The sequence below is a fragment of the Phoenix dactylifera genome, chromosome 8 (assembly GCF_009389715.1).
Source record: "Phoenix dactylifera cultivar Barhee BC4 chromosome 8, palm_55x_up_171113_PBpolish2nd_filt_p, whole genome shotgun sequence".
Taxonomy (NCBI): Eukaryota; Viridiplantae; Streptophyta; class Magnoliopsida; order Arecales; family Arecaceae; genus Phoenix; species Phoenix dactylifera.
In genome coordinates this window covers 18,653,884-18,681,259 of record NC_052399.1, presented here as the reverse complement: position 1 = coordinate 18,681,259, position 27,376 = coordinate 18,653,884, and the positions used below count along the sequence as shown (strand labels likewise).

The following is a 27,376-nucleotide window of genomic DNA, read 5'->3' as shown; positions in this document are numbered from 1 at the left end:
CAGTATCTTTGCAATAGGAGAGCATAAATAAACTGTCTAATTTGCATTAATTTGCAGTCTTTTAAGGCCCTTGGATTATTTTTATGGAACTTTCTCCTAGTCTCATTAATCATGATTTTATCTTTCTAAAAATAAACAAAGCACAGCTTCTAAAACTATAGTGAACAGATAATTTAACAAGTTAACGACTATAAAGAGATTGAACTAAATGTCAAGACTGGCAAGCCCTGCTACAAATTGCAAACTGCAAATTTAATAATCTCTAAACAAGATATCCCATACAAAACAGCAAAATGTTAGTTTCTTCAAATCTTTAGTGAATCCTGTTTAGAGACTCAATGTATGTTCTCCTCAACGTTAACTAACAACCGCTCCAGGACAGTTGTTGTTTCCTATCTCCACGACAAGGAAAAATTTTTTGTAAGGTTTTTGCAAGTGTCATCAATTAATTAAATAATAAACTTGATGGTTTGTCTTTCTGGATAAGATCCAATAGTTCCTCCAACACATCACTTGCCCAAACCCATTTTCATTACTGTCCATAACTTCATAGCGTGACATCTGAGATTGATTACGCAATGGTGCACTTATCTACACCAGCCTACACCAATGTTATTTTACTAGCATATAGCCCCATGGTACTCCATTCCTCATCCTTGCCAAAGCTCAATCGATATATTCTTGCTCGACCCTCTCTGATTTTCATGAATAAAATAACAGCATTTGACAGTGGCGATAGCACATGGCTTTAATATTATAAGACCTAAAAGAGGAAGAGAGGGGGGGGGGGGGGGGGGGAGCATGTTCTACTCATGACACTTATTTAATATATGCATACAATATGCTTTTTCTTTCTCTTGTTTTTTTTTGTTTCGGGAGGGTGGGGGGGAGATTTTCTTGTATTTACTTTAACTCCCATTCATTCATGGACTGCAGGAGATTAAAAAACAATAATAACTCAAATAAGAAAAAGTAGCACTGTGGCAGGAATTGCTAGCAGTAGATACACAAAAAGAAAAATAAAATAGTATTTGGCAGAACTACAAAGAAAAAAGCCAGGATAAATGGACTTACATGACTTGCAAGCATATAAAGTAAAAGGTTAAAAGCAGCCCCAGCCCATGCTGTTTCAGTAATTATGCCAGCAGACCTTGTAACTTCAAGATACAATGGTATGATCCTGACAAATCTTGGCACATACTGGCATATAATGATAAGCATCAAAATATTTTTTGCAGTGAGAAGCGCTGACCCTTTCAATTTGGGTATTACAATCAATACAACCACCTGAGCAGAAAAAACATGCAATTAACAAACATTGGCACCTCTCAAGGAAACAAATAACTTTCCCACCAGAACAAGATGAGTAATCCTAACTAGATTATGATATCTTAAGTCTGCGGGGGTGAAAAGGACCTTCGAAGTAAAACCAAACAAAAACCAAAATAATGTTGAAGTAAATTTCTGCAAGCAAATTATGAATTTGATAAACAAAAGGAAGCAAATGAGATCATACGAACCAAAAAAAAATTGAGAACTATATCCAGTATCAGAATAACAACAGTAAGTATAAACAAAATATACAGATCAATCTAATAAAAAACTACATGAAAACAACCGGAGCTCCAAAACTTTTCAGCCCAATAAAGAAAATATCACATGCAGCAATGGTATAATTTTGCGGAAAATGAGTTGAAAACATTGTTGAAATATTTTGAGATTCGTCAGCTGGGACTAATATATTAACAGAACATCAACTTCAGAATCTCCTGCAAAAGGAGCATTATATATTCAATTCTATGCACCTAATCATTCCAAGCCAGATCCTTCCACTTATTGCATCTGCCCGAACATATTATAAGAAAGAACAAGTCATTGCCTTTTTAAGCCACCGACTTGCAACCATCCTTCTTTTTTAACAAAGCAGAGTACTTTAATTCTTTCCTCTTTCATAGATTCAAAAATGCCAATATTTTTCCATAGAAAGCGCTTATGTCCAAAAATACAAATTGCAGAACGTTGTAGCTAAATTAGTAAACATAATGACAACAAATAATTCTTTATAGGACTTTTATGGGCAGTTGCACAAGAAACAAGAATTCTTGTACTTTTGGAATCAGGATTTTCATTCTGGAGTTACCACAATTCCTAAGTGGGAAAGGATTTTCATTCTGGAGTTACCACACTTCCTAAGTGGGAAAGGATTTTCATTCTTGAGTTACCACACTTCTGAAGGTGGTCCAACAATCAGAAATTTTCCACTCAATGCCAGTGGAGGGTGTGAGACTCTCAACAGTTTGTAGACAAGATAGAAACATAAAGACCAAAAGACGCTAAAGAAGAGCCATTGCAATCTGTAATTTCTAAAACGATAACCCATTGCTATAGATTCATAAGTTAGGGAATATGCAGGAAAAGAGAGAGCTTAAAGAATAAAACAAGAAAAGAGCATAGACAGCATTTTTTTTATAAAAAAAACACTTTTCAGTTAAGATTATGTGATCTTTGGAACAGTCCCCCAAGCATGGCATTAGCTAATAGATATACAGGATTCCGTCATAGATTCACTAATGCACAGAATGTAGTGTTTGATAAAGACTTCAATGGTGGAACTGCGGAAGGGTAAACATCAGATTTTGAAACAATTTGGACTTCTTTAACAAACCTTGATATTGCAAGAAATGCACTGATCATTCGGCAAATGCTTAAGTTCAATTGCACTTTGTTTAAATTAATGGGAACAATCACTAGGGATTTATTTTTGAGGTGGTGGTCAAGATAATAATGGATCAAGAAGAAAGAAGGTGATGAGCTCTAATGTTATCCTACTTCTTTCAAACAAGAAAAGAAATTGATTGATAATTCAACAATTAAATTGCAGAAGACTACGGTTTCTACTTTTTGCAGGTTTAGTTCAGAATCAAACTAAGGACATAGGAAGTCATTTGAAGACACTAAATTGGGTATTTACAAATTGTGAATCAAGGGATGACCATTTATGCATAGGAAATTCAGCATCTATAAAAATCTCATCATGTAGTTACTATTTTAAGTCATCTGGAAGTTTCTTTTAGTGTCATAATGAAATTTGTATGTCCAGATAATGTATCAGTTACAAAAAATTATGCAATCATACCATTTTAAAGCAATCGAAAGTTGAATTTGGAACCAATTAAGTGCTTCAGTTACAATGATATGATGTTTCACAATTTTTGCAAATCATTAGTTTCTTATCTCAAACATGAAACAAAAAAAAAAATTCATATAAATTGATCAGATAGTAACCCATAACTAAATAGATTGGCTGTGTGATATATAGGAATACGTAGAATAAATGCACATCAGAGTAAATCTAGTACCTGAGGAAGGGGAAGCACAGCAAGAATGTCAATTAGGAAGTATGATGATATATATCGCTTGGCTATTGCTGACGGATCTTCCACCAAAACACCCCTTCCAAATACTCTAGATGAAGGAGCAATAAAACCAGTTCGAAATTGAAAAATGATATGAAGTATATAGAAGATATCTGTGAAGAAACGCAAAACACTTGCTGTGATTTCCAACTTTCTATCCAATTCAAGGCACTTGACCTCATCATTGATCACCGGGATGTAAAAGAACAAGGGGTCAACAGACACTGCAATTACACAGGATATGACAAATACTTTGTTCCACTTTTGAAGAAATGATCCCTGAGGATCAAGAATTTTTTTTCCAGACTTTATTTCCTCTGTAGATGAATTACTTAAAGACTGATAGTGAAAAATGTTTCTAATCCATTCAAATACTCTTTGAATTATCTTTATTATGGAACCAAATGTTATCTGTTTTTTCCCTGAAAATATCCTCTCTGAACTCAGGGACCGCTCTGAATTCCAGTCCTGAAACCTGCACATAGAAGAATCAGTACAACAAGAGGTCCATTGCAAGCCAGGATAAACATATGGCAAAGGCTGAAGTACGGCTATAATTGCCATCAATTTATAATTTAAGAGCAAAATTATATATGTGTTGCCATTATCTGCATCTAAACACATAAGATAGCAGCATGGAATATGAAAAAGCAGAGAACCATTATTAAAGCTTCACAATTCTCACAAAGGTAAGACTGCTGTTTAATAAGCAAAAAAGGTTCATGGCTAAAATAAGCTTAGTCTCTCCAAAGTGCTTCTGCACCAGTTTTTCAGAATTGTGGACTATCTAAATATCCCTGTTTATTCTACTTAAATCTGGACTATCTTGTGGAAATCCCACTTCATACATGAGATGGGATTAGCAAGAGCAAACATTAGTATATAGGCGCAGTTGAAACGATTGTATATATGGCTTGGTTTGTTACCAACCGCAAGCAGTATGCACCAAAACCTTTCATGTATTAAAACTTTTGAAACCGAGTCTTAGGATATCTGCAGTATCATCAAGATAAATATCATTTTTCAATCATTAGCACTCAACTCACTTTGCCAGGCAAAAAGAGATTAACTAACCATGATTGGTGCAAGTAAAGAAGACAGTCAATACAAGCAAGTAGGAAAGGTTAAAACTCATCCTGCATCACAAACACAACTCACTAATTGGGGTAACTCTTTCTATATAAAGTTTGCCAAATTCTCCAATTTAAACTCTCCAAATATGATATTATGATAAAGAACAATAGAAATGTATCTTAAAGAAATAAATCCATTTCAACTGACCATAATTGGTGCAAGTTGCAAAGGAAGTCAACACAAACAAGTAGAAAAGGTCAAAACCCAGTCATTTTATATAAATAACATGGAAGCAAACTCCTTGCTTTATTTAAATCTATGTTTTTCTACAAAATTTGAGCCGAATTTGAATTCTTGAAATATAATATCATGATTAAGATTCGCCGTCTCGGTACCGGACCTTGTACCGATGCCACACTAGCATTGTATTGGTATGGTACAGTACGGAGTCATTTCAGCATACCCAGTATCGGTACACCACCCATATCGAATATGGGTACCAAACTGGTATGGTACGCCCTGTACCATCCAGTTTGGGCTAGTACAGCAAACCATTTTATGATGAAGAACGCTAATAATGTATTCCAAAGAAACAAATCAAGGATGAGTTTGGAAATTTAAGTATATTCTTGGATTCAATTATAACTTGAACTAAGATAGCATGTGATATCATCTTCATGAATTCAAATTTGCTTGTTATTAATATATTGCATGGTGGGGAGAGGAGGAAGTGGCAAGCAAAAGGTGGAAGCTCACCAGGTCCACAACTAATTTGGAGCAAAAACTAAAGGTAGTACAAAATTACAGATACAGAAGGGGACAGAAAGGCATCCTTGCTTCTAAAGAACAAGTACATATATCTCTAGGCAATATATTAAAGGCCTGAAGAGAATGTTAGCTAACAATCGTATGCTCCTTTCTTATTGGCTTGTCATGTCATACTAACAAATATATGGTTCACTATATATAATGTTCTTCCCCTTCAATTATATCATGAGTTGTTTTTAATGGCATGCCCTCAGTTTCACTCAATTTCTTGTTGAGTTGCTTACAGTGGACCTACTTGATCCCACCCTTACTATTGGTTTATGATCCCACCGTTTACCAAATGGCTTCAGGCCTTTAAGCTGAGAATATTTTCTCTACTCCACTAACTTCTCTCTCCTCTCAACAAATACTCATTGCCGACCCCTTATGCGATATTCAACAGTTGACGTCAGCAACAAAAGATTAGAAAGAAATTTTGGATAGACTATAATGGTCCAGGAAGGAGAAATCTAAGATGATGGCAGCATTGCCAAGCTTGTAAGGGAGACAAGTATGAGTGCTAGGAGTTGCATGTGCATGCACAAGCATGCACACACAAAGAGGGAAGGAGGGAGGGATAAATGACAATTTCCCAGTAAAGAAAACCTAATGTTGGCAAAGCACTTGTCCATCAAATAATGATTAGGATCATGTGATTGTAAATTTCTAAAATAAGTTCCACACACCATTGATCATATGAAATTAGGGCAAGATCTAAAAGTTTTCTTTCATCCAAGGAATCAAATCTCAAGGATTGGTATTGTATCAAATATCAATGGCTAGTGAGCACAGTATATCCTTGATAAGAGGCAGTACGCCTCAATGTGCCTTGATACAAATGAGCGGGAAGAAAGTGTACTGAGTGGTGCAAGGTCAATACACCTATATACAACACAATATAGTGACAGGGTTCAATTTGTGTTTGCCCGGTACTAATGCATATCAACCCCTATAATACCAGCTCAAAGCCAGTAGACTATGCAATAGTCACTAAGGGCCGGTACGCCTGAGATTGCAACCCTTACTTTCATCACATGCTAACTTGATAGAATAGGGGTGACGTTGTGGCAGTTAAAAAGCATTATAAGCACCAAATATGGTATTAAGAGCTACTTAGAGGTAGGAACTGTTCAGTTGTTATCTGTACGTGGGCAGATTCAATAGCACACGTAGTTGGAAAATGTAAAATTGCAATTACAATTACTTGCATTTTCTTTTCATGATAATAAAAGGGACTTCTGTTCCATGCTTTTTTTTCCTAATGAAATGAGCAAAAGACTCAAAAGAAGAACAGGCAGAATTTTTAGATATCAAGAACTTCCTACCAAAACAATGTAGTTAGTTTCACCTGATTGAGGCAGCTGTTTGTTTAGAGAAAAATAAAAGAAGCCACTTCTGTTTCTCCAGAGGAGACTGAAGAAGACCCACTGTCAAGTTTATAGGATAAAGTGATGGCAAGGTTTCACCTTAAGCTATTTCTTTTTGGATTTTGCATTCAAGCTTTGAGACATTACTTGTTTCCCATGCTTGTTGGTTGGGCTGTTTGATTTCTTTTTGCTGTTTTTTTTTTCTCATTTCCTTTTTTTTTTTTGGATTTCTGAACTCTCCCAGCCTCCTTCTGGGTTTGTTTTGTTTCTTTTTTTAGATATTGTACATTCAAACAGGGTGGACTTTCCACTTTTTCAGTTTTTTTCTTTTTTTAAAAAAGAAAAAGAAAGGTTTTGACCGGACTGATGATGCCAAGAAGGCAGACCACATTCACAAGCTCCTTATTTAGATACCTTCCTCTTCAGACCGTTATAAGAGTCTATATAATCACTAACCCATGTGTTCTGCTCAATAACAATATTAAATTTTAAGATTACCATATATTTTTCTAAAAGATGGAAACTGCAACAAACTTGATAGCAATCCCCATAAGAAAAGACTAATGCCACCCTTTTAGGTATTTTCCACCCATATCTTGAATTTGAAGTGAGATTTAGATTTAAAGAAAAAAGAGGGCATTCATTTGTCTTTATGCCTAGCTCTTTTTTCCCGATTATCTTGACCAAATGGCTAATTGAGTCTTCCACCAGCTTTTGATCCCAAAAACATAACAAAGCATTACTCTTTTTTCTTAGCATGCCTAGGATCTAGAAAACCTCACTTTTATCTTTTATCTTTGCATGTTATGCATCAAACAAAAAAAGGGCATCCCACTTCACAATGGAGCCTCTTCTTGCGTACGGAGAGGCTGTTTCCATATTTCAAACCTGTGACACCTAGTTCACGATAGAGCAACCTTACCTTTGCACCAAGGGCCGTACTCTATGTTATACATCAAACTACTAAATAAAAAAAATTAAAAAAAAATAATTACCGCCCCACCCTACCCGCACCCGAAAAAGGAAAAAAAGCTCCTTAAGCTTCAACTGATCTGCTAATTATCCGACACTAAGAAGACACAAACGTAATAAATCAGCATAATACTCTGCTTAAATTTTTGTATTCAACATACTGCTTTGCTCAAAATGTTTTCTCTTTCATTGCAATTGTTGACGGATTCACTTGATAATACAATAAGCTGAATATATTAAGCATTGAATTGAGACAAGCAGTCTGTTTTGATAAAGTTATCAGGCCTTGAATGGTCCCAACAAAATTAAGAATACCATCAAGATTATTTTGAGTAGTTAGAATTTGTTTTATATAAGGCCTACAGTCCAAATTGCCTCCAAATTAAATTGTAGACCCTACAAATGCATTTCTCTATGCAAATGTACTATTAATTAAATAACTGATTAAGTTTTAACTTACTTGAGAACAGTGCTCAAGAACTTGGTGTGGCATTTTCATTCTTGGTGAAGATGAGCAAAGAAATGCTTTGGTTTATTCCCAATTTGATTATTTGCAGCTTTGTTATTAAATTAAAACAAAGAAAAAACAAGATCGGACTTTGTTGGTCAGGTGTTCTTGTTACACCCATACACTGAAAGAATTCTTTTTGATTGTTCAACACCAGAAATATACTTAATAAAAATAACTGTTTAGGTCCTAATACCAATTTAAGCACAATCGGAAAAGAATATCAATTCCAGAAATTTCAGTTTGTGAAATTGAGGTCTAGTGGTCCAGCAAAAAAGAACATCTTCAATGCTGCATCAAGGAATAAAAATTCTTTATTTCCTATGCATACTCTGAATACTAGCAACCAGCAAAATATCAGTTATTTCCTTATTTGTAATGTGGGGTTTTTTATTTTGTTAACCAACAGTTAGGTATTGAAATCGGCAAGAGGGCCAAGCGATGGACATGCATTGACACCAGGGAAGAAAAAGACTAACCTCATAAATTTCTCTTCCCGATGATGCATTACTTCAGTTTTCTATAGCAATGCACTGCCTGCTATAAGAAACCCAAACTTTAGGCATTCAAATATGACAATGTTCCATATTGTGGATGCTGTCTGACTGCCATCAGAAATCACTCATATCAACCTTGAAAAAGGACAATTAAGACAATTAAAACATAGTAATGTAACTGAGTTGCAACCAAACAATATTTAAATGCTATAAAGTAAATGAGGCAGAGCATGTCAAGAAGGCGCGGAGAAAGATTAAGTGCTAAGAAAACAATATGTTTGCCACTATGCCCATTCTTCCAGTATAATTTTTCAGCTCTATACATGTTCAGTTTGACAGAATTCATGACACATTAATAGGACTATACAAATAAATATTGGGTTCACCAAATTATGCAGCTTCAATACGTGAGTGTTGATAAAGAAAAAGGAAAGAGGCCAATATAAAGACCGAAATTTATAGTTACCGCAAAACTAGAGTGGCTCACATAAAAACATAGTGCATTAGTGCATGGAAGTAAATATGAAGTTTTGAATCTCTGCAGGCAGGAGTTTGTGTTGAGCATCTTCCACACTGGGATTAGCAACTCTAACTTGGATAATGTGTAAAATTATCATTTATTTATCATAAGTTCAACAAGAAGGGCTACACTAGTTTAAAAAGAGAAAATCCAGTCAAAGTTCTAATTCAAACAATGCACATAGGGCAACAAGGTGTAGCACGCCACTTGGCTAACTTACATTTGAAGAAATGTCTTGAACTTTCTTTCATGTTAGATAGCATGTTTCCCATTTATCAAGCATCTATAAAGCATGTTACCCATGTAAAACATATGCAATTTCAAGCACAAGTTTCCATTTGCCAAAGAAAAGGGTTCAAACTTGTACGAACACTTCTTGACCTGAAGTCTGGCACTGCATCGTTTGTTTGATCAGAGTAATCCACTTTTTCATATTAGTTGTCTTCCACTTGGATAAGTCATTTGAGTCAAAAATTAGCTAATGCTCTCTAGGTGCTTGTGAGAAATTTTGTCGTGATAATGATAGAACATTAGGTGCTTCACAGTCCCATAAGCTGAAAAGAATTTTCTGTTAAAGCACAAGACAACAGAACTTTGATCCGAAACAGTACTATTGTAATGGCTAAATATGTAGAAGCAGGTGAAATCCTAAATCATGGAGGGTTACCCAACATGCATTCTTTAGCAAAAAGCTGAATGACATGCACATGTGTTATCATACTGTGTTCTACATGACCATTTAATCATTGGAATGTTAGGGCAGTTGAACACCAAAAATGAAGCATCGAAATCTTTGAATTCAGAAAAGACTCGAACTTCCGACATGCCAAGTGATCCACATTCTTTTTAAGATTACATGTGTCATCTTTGTTATTAGGCTAGGGTAATCAACATGATGGTCAACACATTGAATTTTAGCGCCTTCCATTAGCCATATTCTCTCTCGTGCCAATCAGTTTTGGCAGAGACAAGGGAAACTATAAAGATAATTCTTATCTCGGATACTATTAATGGCCACATAGAATTCCATTCATAACTTTCCTTTTCTAATAAACTAGTTTCTTCAGTATTGGTCATGTGTTTCCTATAATTCTCTTCAAGTTATTATTAAGTAAAACCACGAACGTTTAAAAGGAAACCTAATCAATTAATGCTTCATAATTTTGACCAGAATTGGTAGAAGCCATGATAACAAGCAATCAAAACCATCAGAAATTAACAGGCGGGTGAGTAGTTCAAGTCAGGGTCCATGGACCCGCCAGTTTCTTAAGCAGCCCTTTCGCCAGTAAGAAAAGCTAGCGAGAGGGGTTTAGGCCATAGCTCGGAGAAAATCTACGAAAAACTAGAACCATAACGACAAAGGGAACTCTGATCATAATGTTTGAACCTAAAAAGTCGAACATGGAACCGATTTCTTTAAATCTTGCTCTGACAGGCACAATATGAACAAAGAATTTATTATCCGTATAAAGTAATTTGCATTTCTTAAAAATAGGCAGTAAAACAAAGAGCACAAAAAGAAACAGAAAGAAAAGATTAAAAAGAAAGAGAGAAAAAGGAAAAAGATCGAAGAAAAAATACGAATCCAAGACGGAACTCCAAGAAACTCGGGGATCAGGAGACGAAACCCTAGCAGAGGCGTAGATTGAAGGGGAGACGAAGAATACCCGTTATCTCTCGCCGATCGGAGGAGGGACCGAGAGTAAGAAGTCTCCGCAATCGCTCGCCGAAACGGAGGGGTTTACCACTTCTTTCCTTCTAGGGTCCAAACATCCATCTCCGATTATTTTTGAACTGAGACACGTCGCCATAGTCTTTAGACTTTCGAAGGAGGAGGAAGCTTCGCCGAGGCTTCTTGGGTCGTCGGAGCGACGGGAGGCTTGGTCCTCTCGGAGAAACGGACCGATGGACCTAGTTAAATGAGACCGAGGCCGCTACGGGCCCCACCGCCGCAACGTTGCTGACCAACGCCGTCAATGCCCATCGCGGGAAGGGAGCTGTTGGGCTGATTGCTCAACACAACCCGGATATGGGATCCATAAAAAACCGGTTATGGGTCATTGCCCTTTGAGATCCATAATTTAATCAGCGTCCATATGTTTCTACCTTAGAACTACTTGATTGGAAATAAGGCCATGCTCTCGCTGGGCTACCACCTCAGTAGTATCCTGATCGGTTTAGTTCTTTTTTTACAAGCCGCAGCATTGCTTCCAAGATACCCACCTAATTGTATCTTTCAAAAGGGCGTTTCCTCTTCCTCCACACAAATTTACCGGTGCAATAGTCGCTTTAAAATTTGTGCAATAAAAAGTTTAGAGTGCTTTGTGATCTTTGTCGGACTCAATTTAGTGGCCGACGTTATGAAAGAAGATGAATGATTCTTTCGCATGAAAGATACAACCCAAATCCTCTTAAAGGAGACCTTGTGTTGCACCCAGCCATCTTGATTTGAGAGTATATAGCAGAACATTTTGCAGGCCCCTATGATGAAAGTGCCTCATTTCTTTCGTACACACAAAAGTTACATTTGTACCACCAAAACGAGGGGGAGAAAACTCTTTTCGTTTAGCCCGCTTTTTACCTCCAATCTCCTTTTATCCTGTTTTTTTCACTCTTAATGCTAGCATCCATAAGTTTGCTCGTATCCTTGCTATCATAAAATGTGACATGTTATTACCCCACCCCCTTTCTCCTCCTTCATCTATTCGCTCTTTACATTGTACTTTGGATTTTTTTGTGGTTTGATAGGTATATGATTTTTTACATTACGTTAAATTGACTCAAATAATTGTTGGAACAAAATAAAAATATTTTAATTTTGACCTCATTCTGATATTTGGTATGGCACTAAATAATAGAATCATGGTTTCTTTAAAATTACGAAGGAATGGTGATTCCACTCCTGATAAGAGAAGCGGCCGTTCCCATCAGTATGGGAATGAATGAATTTTTTTGGTAATAAACTAATTAACAATATTTATAATATAAATAATAATAATAATAATAATATATTTTATATGAGTTAGTTAGTAGAATAAAAATAAATAATTTAAATATATATAAATAAAAAATTGTATTAGAAATAATGAAACTATCAAGTTAACATGCATTGTAATATTATTATTTAAAAGATTTTTGGTGTATTGTATAGTAGAAAATAAGCATTGTCTAATATAAGTTCATAAATAATACCAAATAAAATAATAATATATTAGATGAAATTAAAAACAATAAAATATTAAACTATAATAGAAGCTATAAAATACAAATATACAAAAGAGTAACTATAGGCAAATGTAATACAAAATATAAAATTATGTAATTAAAAGTTAAAAAAATTGAAGAAAAATGAAAACAAAAAATAAAAATTAAGAAATAGAAAGAGGATAAACTATAAAATTAAAAATAAAAATAAAGAAATAGAAAGAGGATAAACTATAAAAATGTAAGATAATGATCATTAATCTTATAATAGTTGTTAAATAAAAGTTCATCATATAGAAGACTTCCAGAACAATTATAATGATTGCTATTATAAGATTATTTCTGCTCTTTATTCAATGATATATTAATATCATTATAAATATTAGATAAATAATACAAAATTAAATTATATATTAATATGCAACTAGCTATGTTAAATTTTAGAATTGAATCGATACTTATGCATTCCTTTATTTCTTTCCCAAAATTATTGCCTAATGCAGTGCAAAGGCTGCCCCATCTCTCTCTCTCTCTCTCTCTCTCTCTCTCTCTCTCTCTACTCTCTCTCTCTCCTTGTAGAGAGAGCTAGCGTTTGGAGATGGAAGCGGGTTGGACGAGAGGCTAGATGGGGGATCGGTAACAGTGGGGAAGCAGGAAAAAGGGTTCACAAAAGTTAGGAGACCGGGAAAATAGATAAGTCCTATAGGAACAAAAAAAAAAAAAAAGAGCACTTCGTCAGCTGAACTGGTGTCTCTTCGTTAAGGCCTCAAGGTCTGTTGTAATCACTGCTTATTCCAAAAACTTAATCTCATCCGATGAAGTAGATTTATTTATATATTTTATATTTTTTTATACTCTTTCTCAGAGGAGGAACTCAGGATCTCTATTTTGATACCATATTAAAATCACTATTTATTTCAAAAACTCAAATTCATAGAATAAGATAAATTTATTTATATATTTTATATTTACTTACAAGATCAGCATCAAATGAACTTAATTAATCTTTGATGGATCATTCAATATGTTATCTCTCAAATTTTAGTCTAACAGGAGATACTTTTGACAATTGAATGCTAGCTAGCAACTTCCTGCCAGTTTTATTTACCAGCTATCACGACGGCATGAGGCAATGACTTTGGGAAAGAAATACAGAAGGTCGTATGCCTTTTTTTTTTATTGCCGCAATATTTCTATCCAACACCGTTGACGCCAGTCGAGAGTGGAAAAGTATTGGGCTGATTGCTTACCAGACCCCGGATTTGGTATCCATAAACAGTCGGTTATCCTGGCAGGTTTAGTTCTTTTCTATTTAATAAAATCAGATTTATTAAAGAATCTAAAATAAATAGATTCGTGACTGTCCAAAAAATAAAATATCCAATAACTCAAAAGTGGTGGTAGCCATCCAGGAAGTAGATTCTATATAATTTGCAGCACATGATACTATCTAATCCGCTACATTGTTAGTTTATCTATAGACATTTTTAATCTCATGTTCTCTAAATAATCTTGTCTCATATGATGAAGATTAGTGCCTGAAGTTTTTGTTCTCGAAAGCTACCTAATGACTATTAAGGGATCTACTTCCAAAATAATATGAAAAGCTTTTAAAACCTTTGTTACCTATGATATATCTTTTCATGCAGTATGCAATTCTGTTGACAAAATTATAATATCAAATAATCTAACATCTCTTGCCGCCACCAACGTACCAAAAAGAATTTCTTTTGGGTCGCCAAAAATGATGGAAAGAAAACTCCTTTCTTTTAGCCTGTCTTTTCCATTCCATCTTAGATTATCTTATTTTCCCCATTCCTAATGCTAATATCCATAAGTTTGATCGTGTCCTTGCACTCGTCAACGTGACCAGTTTTTCTCACCCACCTCTATTCGTTGCTTATTCTATATTCTGATTTTTTTTATATTCCAATAAGTATATGATTTTACATTACATTAGTTGACTAGGACAACTGTTGGAACATGTTCGTGTTCTTTCTCTCCACTGAGGAAGATCGAACAACATACCCATTTCCTTTTTAAACTGATATGTGCGAATGTACGAGCTTACCACCAACATCTCTAGTCAGAAAAGAAAGAAAGATAGTAAGAGAGTAGCAAAGATTTTAGTGCCTCAACTTTCAAAAACTTTTGCTACAATCACACTGCTCATTTAGTAGAAGGAAAGTAGAGTATGGTCGAGACTACAACTGAAGTATTTTATTGCTATGCTCCTACCAGTAAATGAGAGTCCTACTCGGAAACTGAAAATAATGAATATAAAGATAGAAGCAAGAATAAATTAAAGGTAAACTGGCTCCATTAATTGTTGGGATAGATATCATTGCTTAATTTTTGATACATATGCTTTTTGATTTGCGCCATATGGACCATTATTATCATGTATTGTAATTATCTTTCCTCCACTACTCCTATATTCTGAGTAGTTATACTACTCCTACATTCTGAGTAGTGGTACTACTCTCATATACTAGATAGTGATATGGGTAGTAGTAAAATAAGTGTAAATACTTCACTTCTCCATATTCTAGGTAATGGTAAGATAGGTATAATTATCCCATTCCTCATATGTATCGATAGTGGTAACTGTTGACCAACCACCATCCTTGGACTCTCCTCCACTAAGACTTTGATCTAGACTAATATCTCTCGTTCTCCTCGATCTATACTCTATTCATTCGGCCTGCATCCTTAATATTTTGATCTGTACCTTTTTTAGTGTGCTGACCTTTAGATCACAATCGCCATCTGAATATGGTGGAAACATAACGAAATAAAATTTTTCCAGTTTAGCCCTATTTTCATATTTGGTATGATAATAAAAAATGGAATCATGATTCCTCTCATCTATAAAGGAATTGTGATCCATCCCGATAATAGTAATGGCCATCCCCATCACCATGGGAATAAAAGAAAGTTTTGGTAATGAATTAATTAACAATATTTATAATATAATATATATATAATATAAGTTAGTTATTAGTAATTATTATATAAAATAAAAATAAATAATTTAACTAATGTTTTAAATCATTTTTAATAAAATAATGAAAATATTATATATTATTATTTAGAATATTTTTGTGTATTATATACTAGCAAATAAGCCTTGTCTAATATATATTCATAAATTATAAAAATTAATTTAATATTTTTAAATAAAATAATAATATATTAGATAAGATTAAAAATAATACAAATAATAAAATTATAATATAAAATATTAAAAGAGTACTTATATACCAATATAATATAAACTATAATTATATTTATATAAAATATAAAATAAGAACAAAAATGGAAATAAAAAGCTTGAAAATTATAATTAAATTTTAAAGTCAAAAGTATATATTAAATTTTAAATTCAAATATAAATAAAGTTATTTGATAAAAAAGTTGATAAAAATGGAAAATAAAGAGTGCAGCAGAATCCTATGTCACAATAATCAAAGAAGTTATCAAAAATAAAATAAAATTAATTAAAAATTAAAAATATAAATTAAAAAATAAAATTTAAAAATTTAAAATAACAATCATTAATTTTACAATACTTGTCAGATAAAAGCTCATTGTATAGTTATACAGTACAATAGAAGCCTCCCAAAGAATTATATTATTGTTATTATAAGATTCAGTTCTACTCTTTATTTGATGATATATGTAGATAAATAATATAAATCATATACTAATATATAACTAGCTATATTAAATACTAGAATTGAATTATTATCCATTTTCCATGCATTCCTTCATTTTGTGTTTAACAATGGAATGGGAATCGTGCTTCTGATTCCTTGCCTTCCATCCCTATTCTATTCTGATTTTTATTTAATTCTTTTTCATTTCTGCGAATCAAGCATAGCATTTATGAATTCTGGTTATTTTTCTATCCTTTAATCAAAGGGAAAAAAATAAATGTCCGAAAATTTCAACCCAAGGGATACGACTCCCTGTTTTATTGGAATGCTGACATCTAGGAATTGATGTAATGACAGTAGCCTTCCATGCATTTGATGCATTTCCTTAAACAGTTATTTGTTTTATTTTCAATTCAATTATAGGCTGCAATTTAATTGCTCGCAATTAGAATTGTAGTTGTGGAAAGGGGTCTGCTTTAGTTGTCTATAAATTGAAAACTACAAATACAATTATATTTAGTTATTTAAGACGGAAAGGGATATAGTGACCCTGTAATTGAGCTGGTAAGATTGCATCTGAAAAGTTTATTATTTCCATTTTATATTATAGTATAATATTTGTCATTCATTTTTATAGTTATAAAGGAAAATAACATTCCTATTATATTATCATTAGGTTAGTACAACAATAATCATATCAATATAAAATAATTTGAGAGTATAATATATATCTACAATATATAGTATATAATATAAAATTTTAATTATTATTATAATATCACGATAATAATGTTATTATACTATATTATTATTGTAATACTATTACAACTACTATTGCTATTGCTACTACAAATGTTGCTATGTTACTATTGTATTACAATTACTATATAACTATTATATTTTTACTGCAAGAACGCCATGGGAAAGAAGAGGAATGATCTAGCTTGGTCGAGCGTGTCGTCTGAAAGAGCTCCTCTCAGTTGCAAGGAATCTTGTAACTGGAACTGTGGCTGATTTTGGCTGTAATTTCAATCACAAACTTGAAGCCTGTTTTTGTAGTTGAATTGCAGTTTACAGGTGCAATTACAAGCCTTCAAACACTTGTTTTGAGCACCGACAATTCATTGAAGCTAACTACAACTGTAACCTGCAAAATCTTCTAGTTGGCACTTCGTCCAAAAAATTCTTTTTGAAGCCTGCAATTCAATTTCAATCAACTACAGCTATAGCCTGAAACTTGCAAGCAAACAAAAAGCTCCTGGACCGAGCTCTCGTGTAGCGGCGGCTGGTGGCTGCCAGCTAGCGGAAACCTCGGTCCCTAGTGCCGAGCTGAGGGCTGGATGGAAAGACTTTTGATATGCGCGGCGAGTGCTGCAGGCTCGCTCCATTATTATGGAAGGCGACTCGACCACTATTATAGGATGGATCTAAGAGGGTCCAAGGGTGTCGGGGTGGGACCATCGCCTATTCCAAGATATTTGGGCCATGGGCAGAGATGGGGACGCCTTCCTAGCCAGGCATGTTTATAAGAAGACTAATGAGGCCGCGAATTGGATAGCCTCTTACGTGATCAGTCACTACTCACTCGGGCTACATTTTGTGGATGCAGGAGGGAGAGCTGCCCAGGACTCTTCGTGATATATTATTTTCTAACTTTATTGGGTATCTCCATACTCGTGTACTGTGATACGCCCGCCTAAGCGCGCGCACACAAAAAAAAAAAGCTCCTAGAGGAATTTTAACCAAAATGTTGCTATTGCCCTAATCTGTCATGGCTCTCGCCGGTAAGGACTATTCACATTTTATGAAGAACGTTCGGAACGAGGCTGTCTGCATTGGTTGCTGGTTTTTACCTTGATAGTTGATCAATGAACTGAAAGATCCATCAGCTATAACTCACAGTCCATGTCCTTTGGAGCTGTGCAAGAACATGAAAGAAACTTGGGAGAGTGCAACCGGGAACAACCATGGTGGTAGAAGGGGATCATAATGGACCAATATTTTCCAACAAACCAGGACAAGGCCAGCTCAAAACTGTTTGAATTCTGGCCAAAAGGCCGCCAGCACACTAACATGACTATTCATGAATCAACGATACAGATCCGACAAAGAAATAAATGTTGGAGATGCTATACCCTTCAATAGGGTAACATATGCTTGCATGATTGTCCTCTAGTTCAACTAATAATTTTCAGATGATCAGATCATAAAGGGAAACACAGAATACTGGGCAAGGTTGAGTTGAACCATAATGCAAAGAGCTCATAAGAATTCATCATGCGACGCAGTTAGATCGTAACGATGTCCTGTTACGATATACAGTAATAGCATGCAAGAGAACCAACTATCAATCATGCCAATAGAATATTGGCTCAGAAGGTGATTATTTATTGTTGCAGCAATAGTGAACCACTGGATATTCTCCAGTTATTTAGAATATCCACTGCAAAATTCTACAACACTTGATGGAGACCAGTGGGAGCTGTCAGCTATTGACCTAGATAGGATAATACGAGTCACTAAGGCACACTGAATATCCATTCAACTTTAACATCTCAATATTTAGAGATGCCAGCCTCCTACTTGTAATCAGTCTATCCTAGAAAGTGAAGTCGGCAAAATGGTGGCATCAATTCTGTTCCCTATGATTCTCTTCATCTGACTGAGAGCAGGGCCCGGTGATGGCATCAGCAAAGTATTCCTCAACTGAAAAGAAAAGATCAACATAGATAGCATCAGTGTTTCCTTTATCTTGGATGAAACTTCCTGAGAACATGAAATATCCTCCCTAAGATCTTTTTTCGAAACCACACCCGTCACCCTATGAAATTAGAAGATTGGCACGAGACAGATCTTCTAATTGCATGAAAAGATGAAATCAAAAAGAAATGATAGGTTCAGCTTACCTATATCTTCCTGTTCTGGAGAGTCAAGCAGGATGTCAGAGTCTGATGGTAGGAATGGAGAGCCAGTGTAGTTTCCCAGGGCCCCAAGATCTGCCATGGATCATGACTTAGATATTAATAGCAGCAGGAAAATAAAAAAGGTTTAAATAACAATTAGCAAGAAAATCATATTATTAGAACCAGAATGTCTCTTATAAAGTTTGCATTAGCCTCCAACTCAAGATACACAATCTCGGCATCGAACCTCGTACTGGTACCTTGTCTCTTATAAAGTTTTCCCTTTTATACAGAGTTGATCCCAACACCCAGGCTTAAATGAATTCCTACACCCATTCTGCCTTTTAAATTTTATGCTACCTTGAATTGATTAAAGTTAATCAGTAATATATTATGAAAGCAGCAAATGTACCTCCCAAATTTGCGAAATCTGCAGTCAGATCTGTCAGACTGAAATTCCAAAATTGTCCTAATGATCTGTGGGAATCCCTGGAGGATCCAACCCCACCATCTGGTCCTAGTTGCAACCCTCCTGTGTTCGCTACATCAGATGTGAAGTTCGGATCAAGTGCAGATACATCCATACCCATCCCTGATAACTCGGATGGAGTGAAAGGAAAATGATTGCCCGATGCCACTGATGCAGGACTCACAGCCATCTCTGACATGGATGACATAGCACTACATGGAGGAGCAGCAGGAGCTGCTTCAGGTGCACCACTGTCCATCACAATTCTCCAAAAAAATTCAAAAGAAGAATTTATTAGAAATGTCACCCTATGCAAAAGATATATTGAAATCAAATACAAGTCTATGATTAAACTTGAGTATAAATAAAATTGCAAAGATGACATTAAATTTAAATACCACTTACGAAATTACAAGAGCCATCAGAAGGCCCTATGATCTAGGGAAGAAAATGAGACCCTAAATCTACTAATATAGATGTTGTGTGTATAGAATAAAAAACCTATAACAGACCAGCTGATGACCGGGCAAGGATGTTAATCAAATGGATCTAGCCCACTATGAGCCACTTTAACAAGACCAGAAGCTTTGTAAAATAATCATTTTTTTCAGTAGAGTTCTTTTGTCGAGGGAAGTATAGACATATACCAATGAAAGATACATATATTTCTTTATAAGCTAAGCTACATACTTGAAGAGAAAAGGTCAAGGACCGGCTTCCCTCTTCTAGCTTTTTGAAAGCTTAAGGTGTAAATGGATGATTGATATATTTTTGTTCTTCAGGAAAGGGTTTTGATCTGAACCTTTACAACAACAAAGGTTGTTCCCCAATTATAAAGAGGTCTAGAAAATTCCATCACAGTATCATAATAAAAATAAGTCTGGTCTGTGAGCCACATTCTATTTAATCATAAGAAAATGAGAAAATGCACTTACTCATTGCCAGAATTCATACGGATGGGATGAAAACTGCCTGGAGCAGGAATTCCATTAACTACATGACAGCTCGATGGTCCACAACCCATAGGATCAACATGAGGCTGGCCAGTAGTTGGCATTGGAGGTTGCTGAAAGACTGGGTACCCAATTGGTAAATTATTAACTGCACTGCGAATAGGTTGACATTGAATAAGAATGGTAACAGTGGGCAAACATATTTTTATGTTGGGACGATTGCTGAAAATAGCATAGATGCATAAACAATAAATTTACGAGTGCTTTTAAAGATAAGTGGAAAAGATAAATTGGATAGTTAAAATACTTTTTAAGTAACATTGGTGACCCTTTATCCCATGGGCAAACATTTTCATGAATTTTAACATAGTTTTGTGAAATTTAAAAAGAACAAGTCATGTTACAATGTTCTCCAAGCTGATAGAAAAATAATCGAGTAGCTACAGTAACAGGAATATGAATACATTTTGTAGGCGACTATATGCAATCAAGTTGCCATAGTAATAGGAATATCAATGTGTGCCTGTATGTGGAAGCACACGTGTGTGGTGATTTCAAAGGTTATATATACAATAAGATATTTTGTAGGGGCATATAAGCAAAAAATCCCAAAAAAAATCAAGAATATTCATATTGATAGATGATTGAGCTCTTGTTATTATTATACAAATGTAAAATTTACAGAGTTGATGCAAATAAAAGAGAAATAGCAGATATTATACTGTGAGGACCTGCGCGGGCGTGTGTTTAGTCCCACATCGGTTATTCGATGGAAAGATTTTGGGTACTTATATAGAATCAAGAAACCCAAATAATATCTTCCGGCTAGTCTTTTTGGGTGAGGTCCTGAGTTGTGACAAATGGTATCAGAGTTGTGACGAGGACGTAGAAGCTTAAACGGAGGAAGTATGTGAGGATCCGTGCAGGCATGAGTTTAGTCCCACATCGGTTATTCACTGGATAGATCTTGGGTACTTATATAGGATCAAGAAACTCAAATAATACTTTCCGGCTGGCCATTTTGGGTGCGGTCCTAGGTTATTACAAATGGTATCAAAGCGGACCCAGCTCATAACCTATGTGGATTAGGGGACACTGCAGCACGGATCCATTGGCACCGACCATGAGCTGATCGTGGTGCTTATAATTAAATTTGAATGGATTTGAACTCTTAGCTCGACGAGGATGTCAGGGCTTAAATGGAGAGAGTATGTGAAGACTCGTGCGGGCGTGTGTTTAGTTCCATATTGCTAATTCGCTGGGTAAATTTTGGGTATTTATATAGGATCAAAAATCCAAATAATACTTTCCGGCTAGACTTTTTGGGTGAGGTCCTGGGTTGTGACATATACAGATCATGATTACTTGATTTGTAATAAAATAGTATCTTATTATCAACAAATTCTAAGCCTGATAAAATTACCAAAAATGGAAGATACTCCACTGATCACTTCTAGCTTTCAAAATTTCATAGCAACCTCTATAATTAAGAGAAACAGTCATGCTCAAAAAAATAAGAGAAATTACCAGGCATAGGGTGCAACCCATTTTGCATTGGAGCCAGTGGAACCTTAGGTGGCACAGGGTATTTCATCAGATGGTACTGGTTCTCCAATAAATGATTGAACAAGATGATTTGTTTTTTCAGTTTAAGCCTTATATAGTAAGCTCTGAAAAACTCAGAGTTTTCTTCTTCCAGTTTCTGCCATACTGAAAAGAAAAGGGATATTAGACCAAAACAAGATGAATATTGTACTATCAAGTTGCATACCCCCCAATAAATAAATAAAATAAACTCTTTTAAGTGTTTCGGCATGCTTCAAGAACACATCGGACATGAATGCCCAAAAAGCAGACAATGGTAATTATTCATTAACACAAAATTTTATTATACACATGCAACCACACTTTCAAATGCTTTAAAATAAAGAATTTTAGATAGCATATAGTTGTCCAATCAGGGCAAACATCACAAGGAAAAAAAGTTTCCCATGATAAAAGACTTACCTAGTGTTGTAAAACCAGGTTCTATTCTAGCACGATTGGAGAGAGTCCTAACCACTTCCCCTTTGCTCATATACAATTGCAAACAGCGTTCTATCAAATTTTGGACCTGGAACCATGAGAGGTAACCACATAAATACAAAAAAAAGATACAGATTCATATGGGCTAACTTTTCAGGATTAGCTTTAGCAGATATGACAATATAACCAATTGAAACTTATCGTAAGCCATCTTACAAGTTCAATGTCTTCACGAGAAACCTTTCTGTTATCACTGCTTGCAATGGTTGCTGAACCTGAGTCCGCTCCAGGAGCATCTGTAGCGGAAGAGTTTTGCTGGTTACCTTGCACTTCGTGTGAAGCTTGCGACGATGGCTGTAATTCTGCCGTGCTCTGAGGATCCTGTAGAGAATGACTTTCATGTATCAAGGGGGCAAAATATGTAGATGGTAGAAGTAAAAAGACTGAATAAACGGAGCCATAATGTATCAAGAATAGTTATTGATTACTGGCAAAATTTAGCATGTATGCACCACAAGTACTGTTTGTATATGTAAAGTGACTTCATTACAGCACAAAATCAAACTTCTTCTTGTAGTATGAGATATATTTTACAAAGAATAAGAACTGCCAGTGGCTTCAACCAGTTTCTGTTGATCATCTCACATCATTAAGGTCTGAGGAACAGACATGTTCCAATGCAAAATCATCTCACATAATTAAGGACTCCAAATTGCAATGACAATCAAACAAAAGAATGTAAATCTAGATTATAAATTTGAAGATCTAAGCTGAGAAAGACCACCATCCAAATTAACATCTTAGCCAACAGCCTCTCAAAAAACCGTGTTACTTTTGAATTGTTGTTCTTCAACCAGTATCAACGGACAAATGGGTGTGTTTATATAATACCTCGATATTTTTTTCTTGTTCCAGTTGTATTCATGAGTAGAGACTAAAGTTTTATAGAAGTCAAGGAGTTTCTTCCAAATATTAAGTTCTTGAATTTCTGTAAGTAAACAATATGATAACTTTTTGTGCAGACTTAGTCCTGGCTAGAGGTAAAGATCTGATGCAGAAGGCAGGGATAGAGACAAGACTCTATTGTAAGCTCATTTTTCTTGTCATTAAAAAACTGCTAGGGAGGGATGATATGATTTACCAAAAACAAGAATTAACCAGTTTGATTGATTCTCCATAGCATACTATTATGTGCAACCTATAAAATTTTAAGTGCTAAAACATGAATGTATGCATGGAAGTTGTTTATCAAAGTGATTCAGGAAAAGGAGCATTCTGAAGTTGGACTTGTGGCAGTTTAAAAAGAGTAGTATTAAGGACTCAGATTTCTGCAAAAGTAGACTTTAAATTAGAGATGATTTACATAAATCCTGTTCAATTACTCACCATGGAAAAATGGTTGCTTGGTAAATATGGATGATGCAACAGACGTGACAATTGCTGCACTATACAGTGCAAGAAACATTCACACAGGCAGTAGACCTCACAACCACCTCACCTGTGAAGCCTTCATTTCATTTCATCACGTTAGTTTATCTAGGATCACCCAATGTACCAACGTGGAGATACTAAGCAATCTGTGATGCTGTAGGATATTTTTCAGAGTACTACATGCTCCATATTTATTGCAACTTTCTCCTGAAGAAAGAGGGGAAAAATCAGTACCTGTATAAAAAATTAAACAAGCTGGTGCTTTGGTGGTTCAAACCAAATTGTGAAGACCAAAATTTATCACTCAACAAAACTTTCACAAATAGGTGTGGCCAGTGCATGAGGCTCCCATCACTATGAGACCTATGGAGGGTCAGATGTAATGCAGCATTACCCTGCATGTGGAGAGGCTGTTTCTATGCCTCGAACCCATGACGCCTAAATCACAATGGAATAAACTTACCATTGCACCAAGGCACACCCTCTAACTCTCACGCATGCGGAAAAAAGAAACTAAAGAAATGAAAATCATCAAATTGAATATATTCAGAGAATCTTCATATGCATCAAGAATGCCAATACCAGGTAAAAGTAGCATAGAAAAGAAGACTAGACTGACAGTTCTGAATGAGAAGCCAAAATGAAGATGTAATTGATAACTGTGAGATGTTTCTTTATCATGCAGAACGGCAAAAGGCTGTCTAAATTACTGAACCCTTTGAAATGCTTCTAGTTGAGCTGCTCTTTTTCCAGTTGACATTTATGCAATAACGAATTACAGATGTTCCATAAATTTGTATTTTTATTTCTTGAATATTATTATTTTGCAAGTAGCATGTTTCCACTCAACTTATTTTCATTAGTTATATAGCTCAAGATATGCAAAATGCTACCTTTTGGTATAATTAATAATAGATGTTCCAATAAATAATGTGTTTTGTCCCTTGAACATTATTGCATTGCAAGAAACATATCGCCACTTAACGTAATATCACTATTTAAATAGCCTAAAATACAGATGTATATACACATAATAAATCTTATATGTATGGCCATGCAAAGAATCCCATTTTATGGACACGAGAGAAACAAATACTCTAGAAATCAACATGAACAACACATTATACAGGTTCGGTCAGTCTATATCAAGCCATGATTCATGATACAAAATGGTATTAACAAAAATATGCTTGATGGAAAAGGACCAAGACATTCAGGAGATATCACTGTTCAAGATTCAGAGAGGGTCTGCATCTAGATATTCAGGATGCTAGGAACTTTCCTAAGACTACTGTTGTAACCAAAATACTCGTTAATCATTCATAGTCCTCCCTATGGCTGCTTCCCAGATCATTATTTCCAAGGTTCGCATGCTCTGTAATCACAGTAAGCTTCATGCACTGAGATTTTGATTGATTTGCATATATCTCATTCACTAGCATAATTGTCAGCATAATTAATACAACAAAAATCGAGGAGACTGGAACAAGTGGGCAGTTATATGAACAGGAGATAATGAGAACAAAAACACACTCAAAAAAGAAAAAAAGCAGAAACATCTACTGTAAAATCTCTCGTTCAAAAAACACGTTGCTGGAAACGTAAAATTTAACATTCTACATCTGAATACCAAAGTTTGCCGTACCAGTACCGGACCCCGTATCTGTGCCAGATTAGCATAGTATCAGTACAGTATGGTACGGATTTTTTTTTGGCATAACGGTACCCGTACGAATACCGAACCGGTACAGTAGGCCCAGTACCATCTGATTCGGTATGGTACGGCATACCATGCTGAATACTAATGTAGTGATATAGGAGTCAAAGGATTATACTCAGCTCAATGCTTCACTGTCCCAACCTAAGAAAAACGCATCCTGTCCTCACCCTAGTAAGATTATTGAGTAATTTTTTCATTTGACGTAAAATTCTCAAATTTGCTCTTCTTCTTTCTCTTTATTCGTGGATAGACAAGGTCTCTCTCTGAAAAACCCCTGCTGGATGAGAAGAGAGTTGGGTTTTGCTAAGGAATATCACAGTGAAATATGAGAGACACGCTGAGGTTTGTGATGGACAAATCTTCATCTTTAGGAATTACAGATCTACAAGCTAAAAAATGTAGACGGTTAGATGGACAGGGCAGCCTATTAAATAAAGAATGTTGAAAAAAATAGTGGGGCTAAAAACATCTAAAGATCTACAGAGAGTAGCATACTCCCTTGAAAATTACTAGTGTATACACACGGATGTAATTGCGGTAATCAATTACTAATCTTGATAACAGTGCTCAAAGTGTTACTGACTGAAGGACTTCAGCAAGCTACTCATCTACCTCTATCACAAGCTACTTACTTCCAGTACTGGGGAAATTTTTTTGTAATAGACACAATAGACTTCAAAACCCCAAAAGAGCATTAAAAGTCGGCAAACTGAGGCCTATAAAAATCAAAATAAAAGCCATCTACATCTCAAACTACGCGTGTCCAACTTTAGAAACTTCAGATGCACTCTCATATGTAAAGACAATCTTGTGAGACCCAAACAATCAGATTCTGAATCCACCACAACTCTCTGGCCTTCTCTAAATCAAGAAAAAGAAAAGAACTTGAAATTATTAGTAGAAAAATGAAAAAAGTCGTCTAACCTCAACCCCATCTGTCGGGAAGGGCAAAAAAAAAACGAAATCAAAAGAAAAGGAGCGGAAGAAAGGGAAAAACAGGACAAAAATGTTGGTGCAAAACAATCAGCAAACCTAAGCATCCTACCGCGAAACTCAAGGACAATCCCGTTCCCGATCATTCTAAAGATTTTCTCGAATCTAAGCTTACCATGGAGTCGATAGAAAGAGAGCGGAGAAGAAGAGACAAGTTTTCTAGGTTTTCTTAGGGCCAAACTCCACCCAGAGCCCTCTCTTCCTTTCCCTCTCCAACCGCGGAGAATGAACGGAAAGAGACGGACGAGAAGGAGAAACGAGAAGAAAGGAGAGAGGAGGAGGAGAGGAAAAACGCCCCTTCACCTCGGCAAGGCCGCTGACATTTATACACGCGACGATTTTATCTTCTTATAGTAAGATTAGATTTTTTTTTTTTAAACTAGCGAGGAGGTGGGCTTGGGCTTTTTGAACGCCGGAAGTGGTATGTATAGTAATAGTAGAAACAAGACAGTATAATACGGTTCGTGGCTTATCGGCTCGGCTCGGCTCGGCTCGGCTCGGGAACAGGAGAAGTTGGCTAGATTTTTGGAAGGGTGGTGGTGGTCATTAATAGTAACCGCGGTTTCGGCGTGAAAGGCCAGACGAGCTGGGTCGGATCGGAGCATCGCATTCTCCGGTTTGTCCAAATCTGGCGTCGGCGAGATCATGTTCATTTGTGGCCCAAAAACATTAGCAAAAAAATCTTGATGGAGAATTTCTGTTTTTTTGTGTACATATTGAGAATTTCTGTTTGAAGGTGGAAATTCTCAACTAGTTGGGATGCTAATCAATTGCTCCAATTTATACTAAAGTCACATAAAAATTAAACCAATTAAATTCTAGTGGGTTAACGTAGAGCCAAAAAAGGTTGGATCAGAT

General features: G+C 35.4%; 2 protein-coding genes across 7 annotated transcripts in view; both read right to left on the bottom strand.

The window, feature by feature from the left end:
• LOC103702961 (cyclic nucleotide-gated ion channel 1-like) overlaps positions 1-11,183 on the bottom strand; it is a 28,122-nt gene extending 16,939 nt beyond the window's left edge. The window contains exons 1-5 of one of the 2 annotated variants that reach the window (XM_026802949.2): positions 10,829-11,157; positions 9,543-9,715; positions 8,624-8,776; positions 3,360-3,891; positions 1,075-1,287 (exon numbers count right to left, since the gene is read on the bottom strand). In XM_026802949.2, coding sequence (XP_026658750.2) covers positions 1,075-1,287; positions 3,360-3,891; positions 8,624-8,652 — 774 coding nt within the window. In that variant the 5' untranslated portion in view covers positions 8,653-8,776; positions 9,543-9,715; positions 10,829-11,157. Of the gene's footprint in view, positions 1-1,074; positions 1,288-3,359; positions 3,892-8,623; positions 8,777-9,542; positions 9,716-10,828 lie in introns of both variants that reach the window. The other variant, XM_008785620.3, reaches the window with a different exon arrangement.
• A 7,077-nt stretch (positions 11,184-18,260) lies between these two features.
• Positions 18,261-26,812, bottom strand: LOC103702959. 5 transcript variants are annotated; one of them, XM_008785616.4, is made up of 9 exons: positions 26,634-26,812; positions 23,761-24,012; positions 22,591-22,755; positions 22,357-22,462; positions 21,877-22,059; positions 20,332-20,497; positions 19,340-19,662; positions 18,931-19,020; positions 18,261-18,730 (listed from the first exon to the last, which is right to left on the bottom strand). In XM_008785616.4, exons 2-9 carry the CDS (start codon positions 23,761-23,763, stop codon positions 18,654-18,656), a joined length of 1,113 nt encoding a protein of 370 aa, XP_008783838.2. In that variant the 5' UTR covers positions 23,764-24,012; positions 26,634-26,812; the 3' UTR covers positions 18,261-18,653. The 5 variants fall into 5 exon arrangements, with proteins under 5 accessions (XP_008783838.2, XP_017697286.2, XP_017697287.2 ...); XM_017841797.3 differs by having other exon boundaries at positions 23,873-24,012; XM_017841798.3 differs by having other exon boundaries at positions 19,340-19,647; positions 23,873-24,012.
• Positions 26,813-27,376: the final 564 nt, after the last annotated feature.

Bases quoted from the DNA above. Each gene is read 5' to 3' on its own strand.
- LOC103702959 (XM_017841797.3), bottom strand. The intron at 20,498-21,876 runs GTAATTTCTCTT...TTCGCAGTGCAG, and splicing joins TGGGTTGCACCCTATGCCTG to TTAATAATTTACCAATTGGG. The intron at 18,731-18,930 runs GTAAGCTGAACC...TTTTCTTTTCAG, and splicing joins TCCAGAACAGGAAGATATAG to TTGAGGAATACTTTGCTGAT.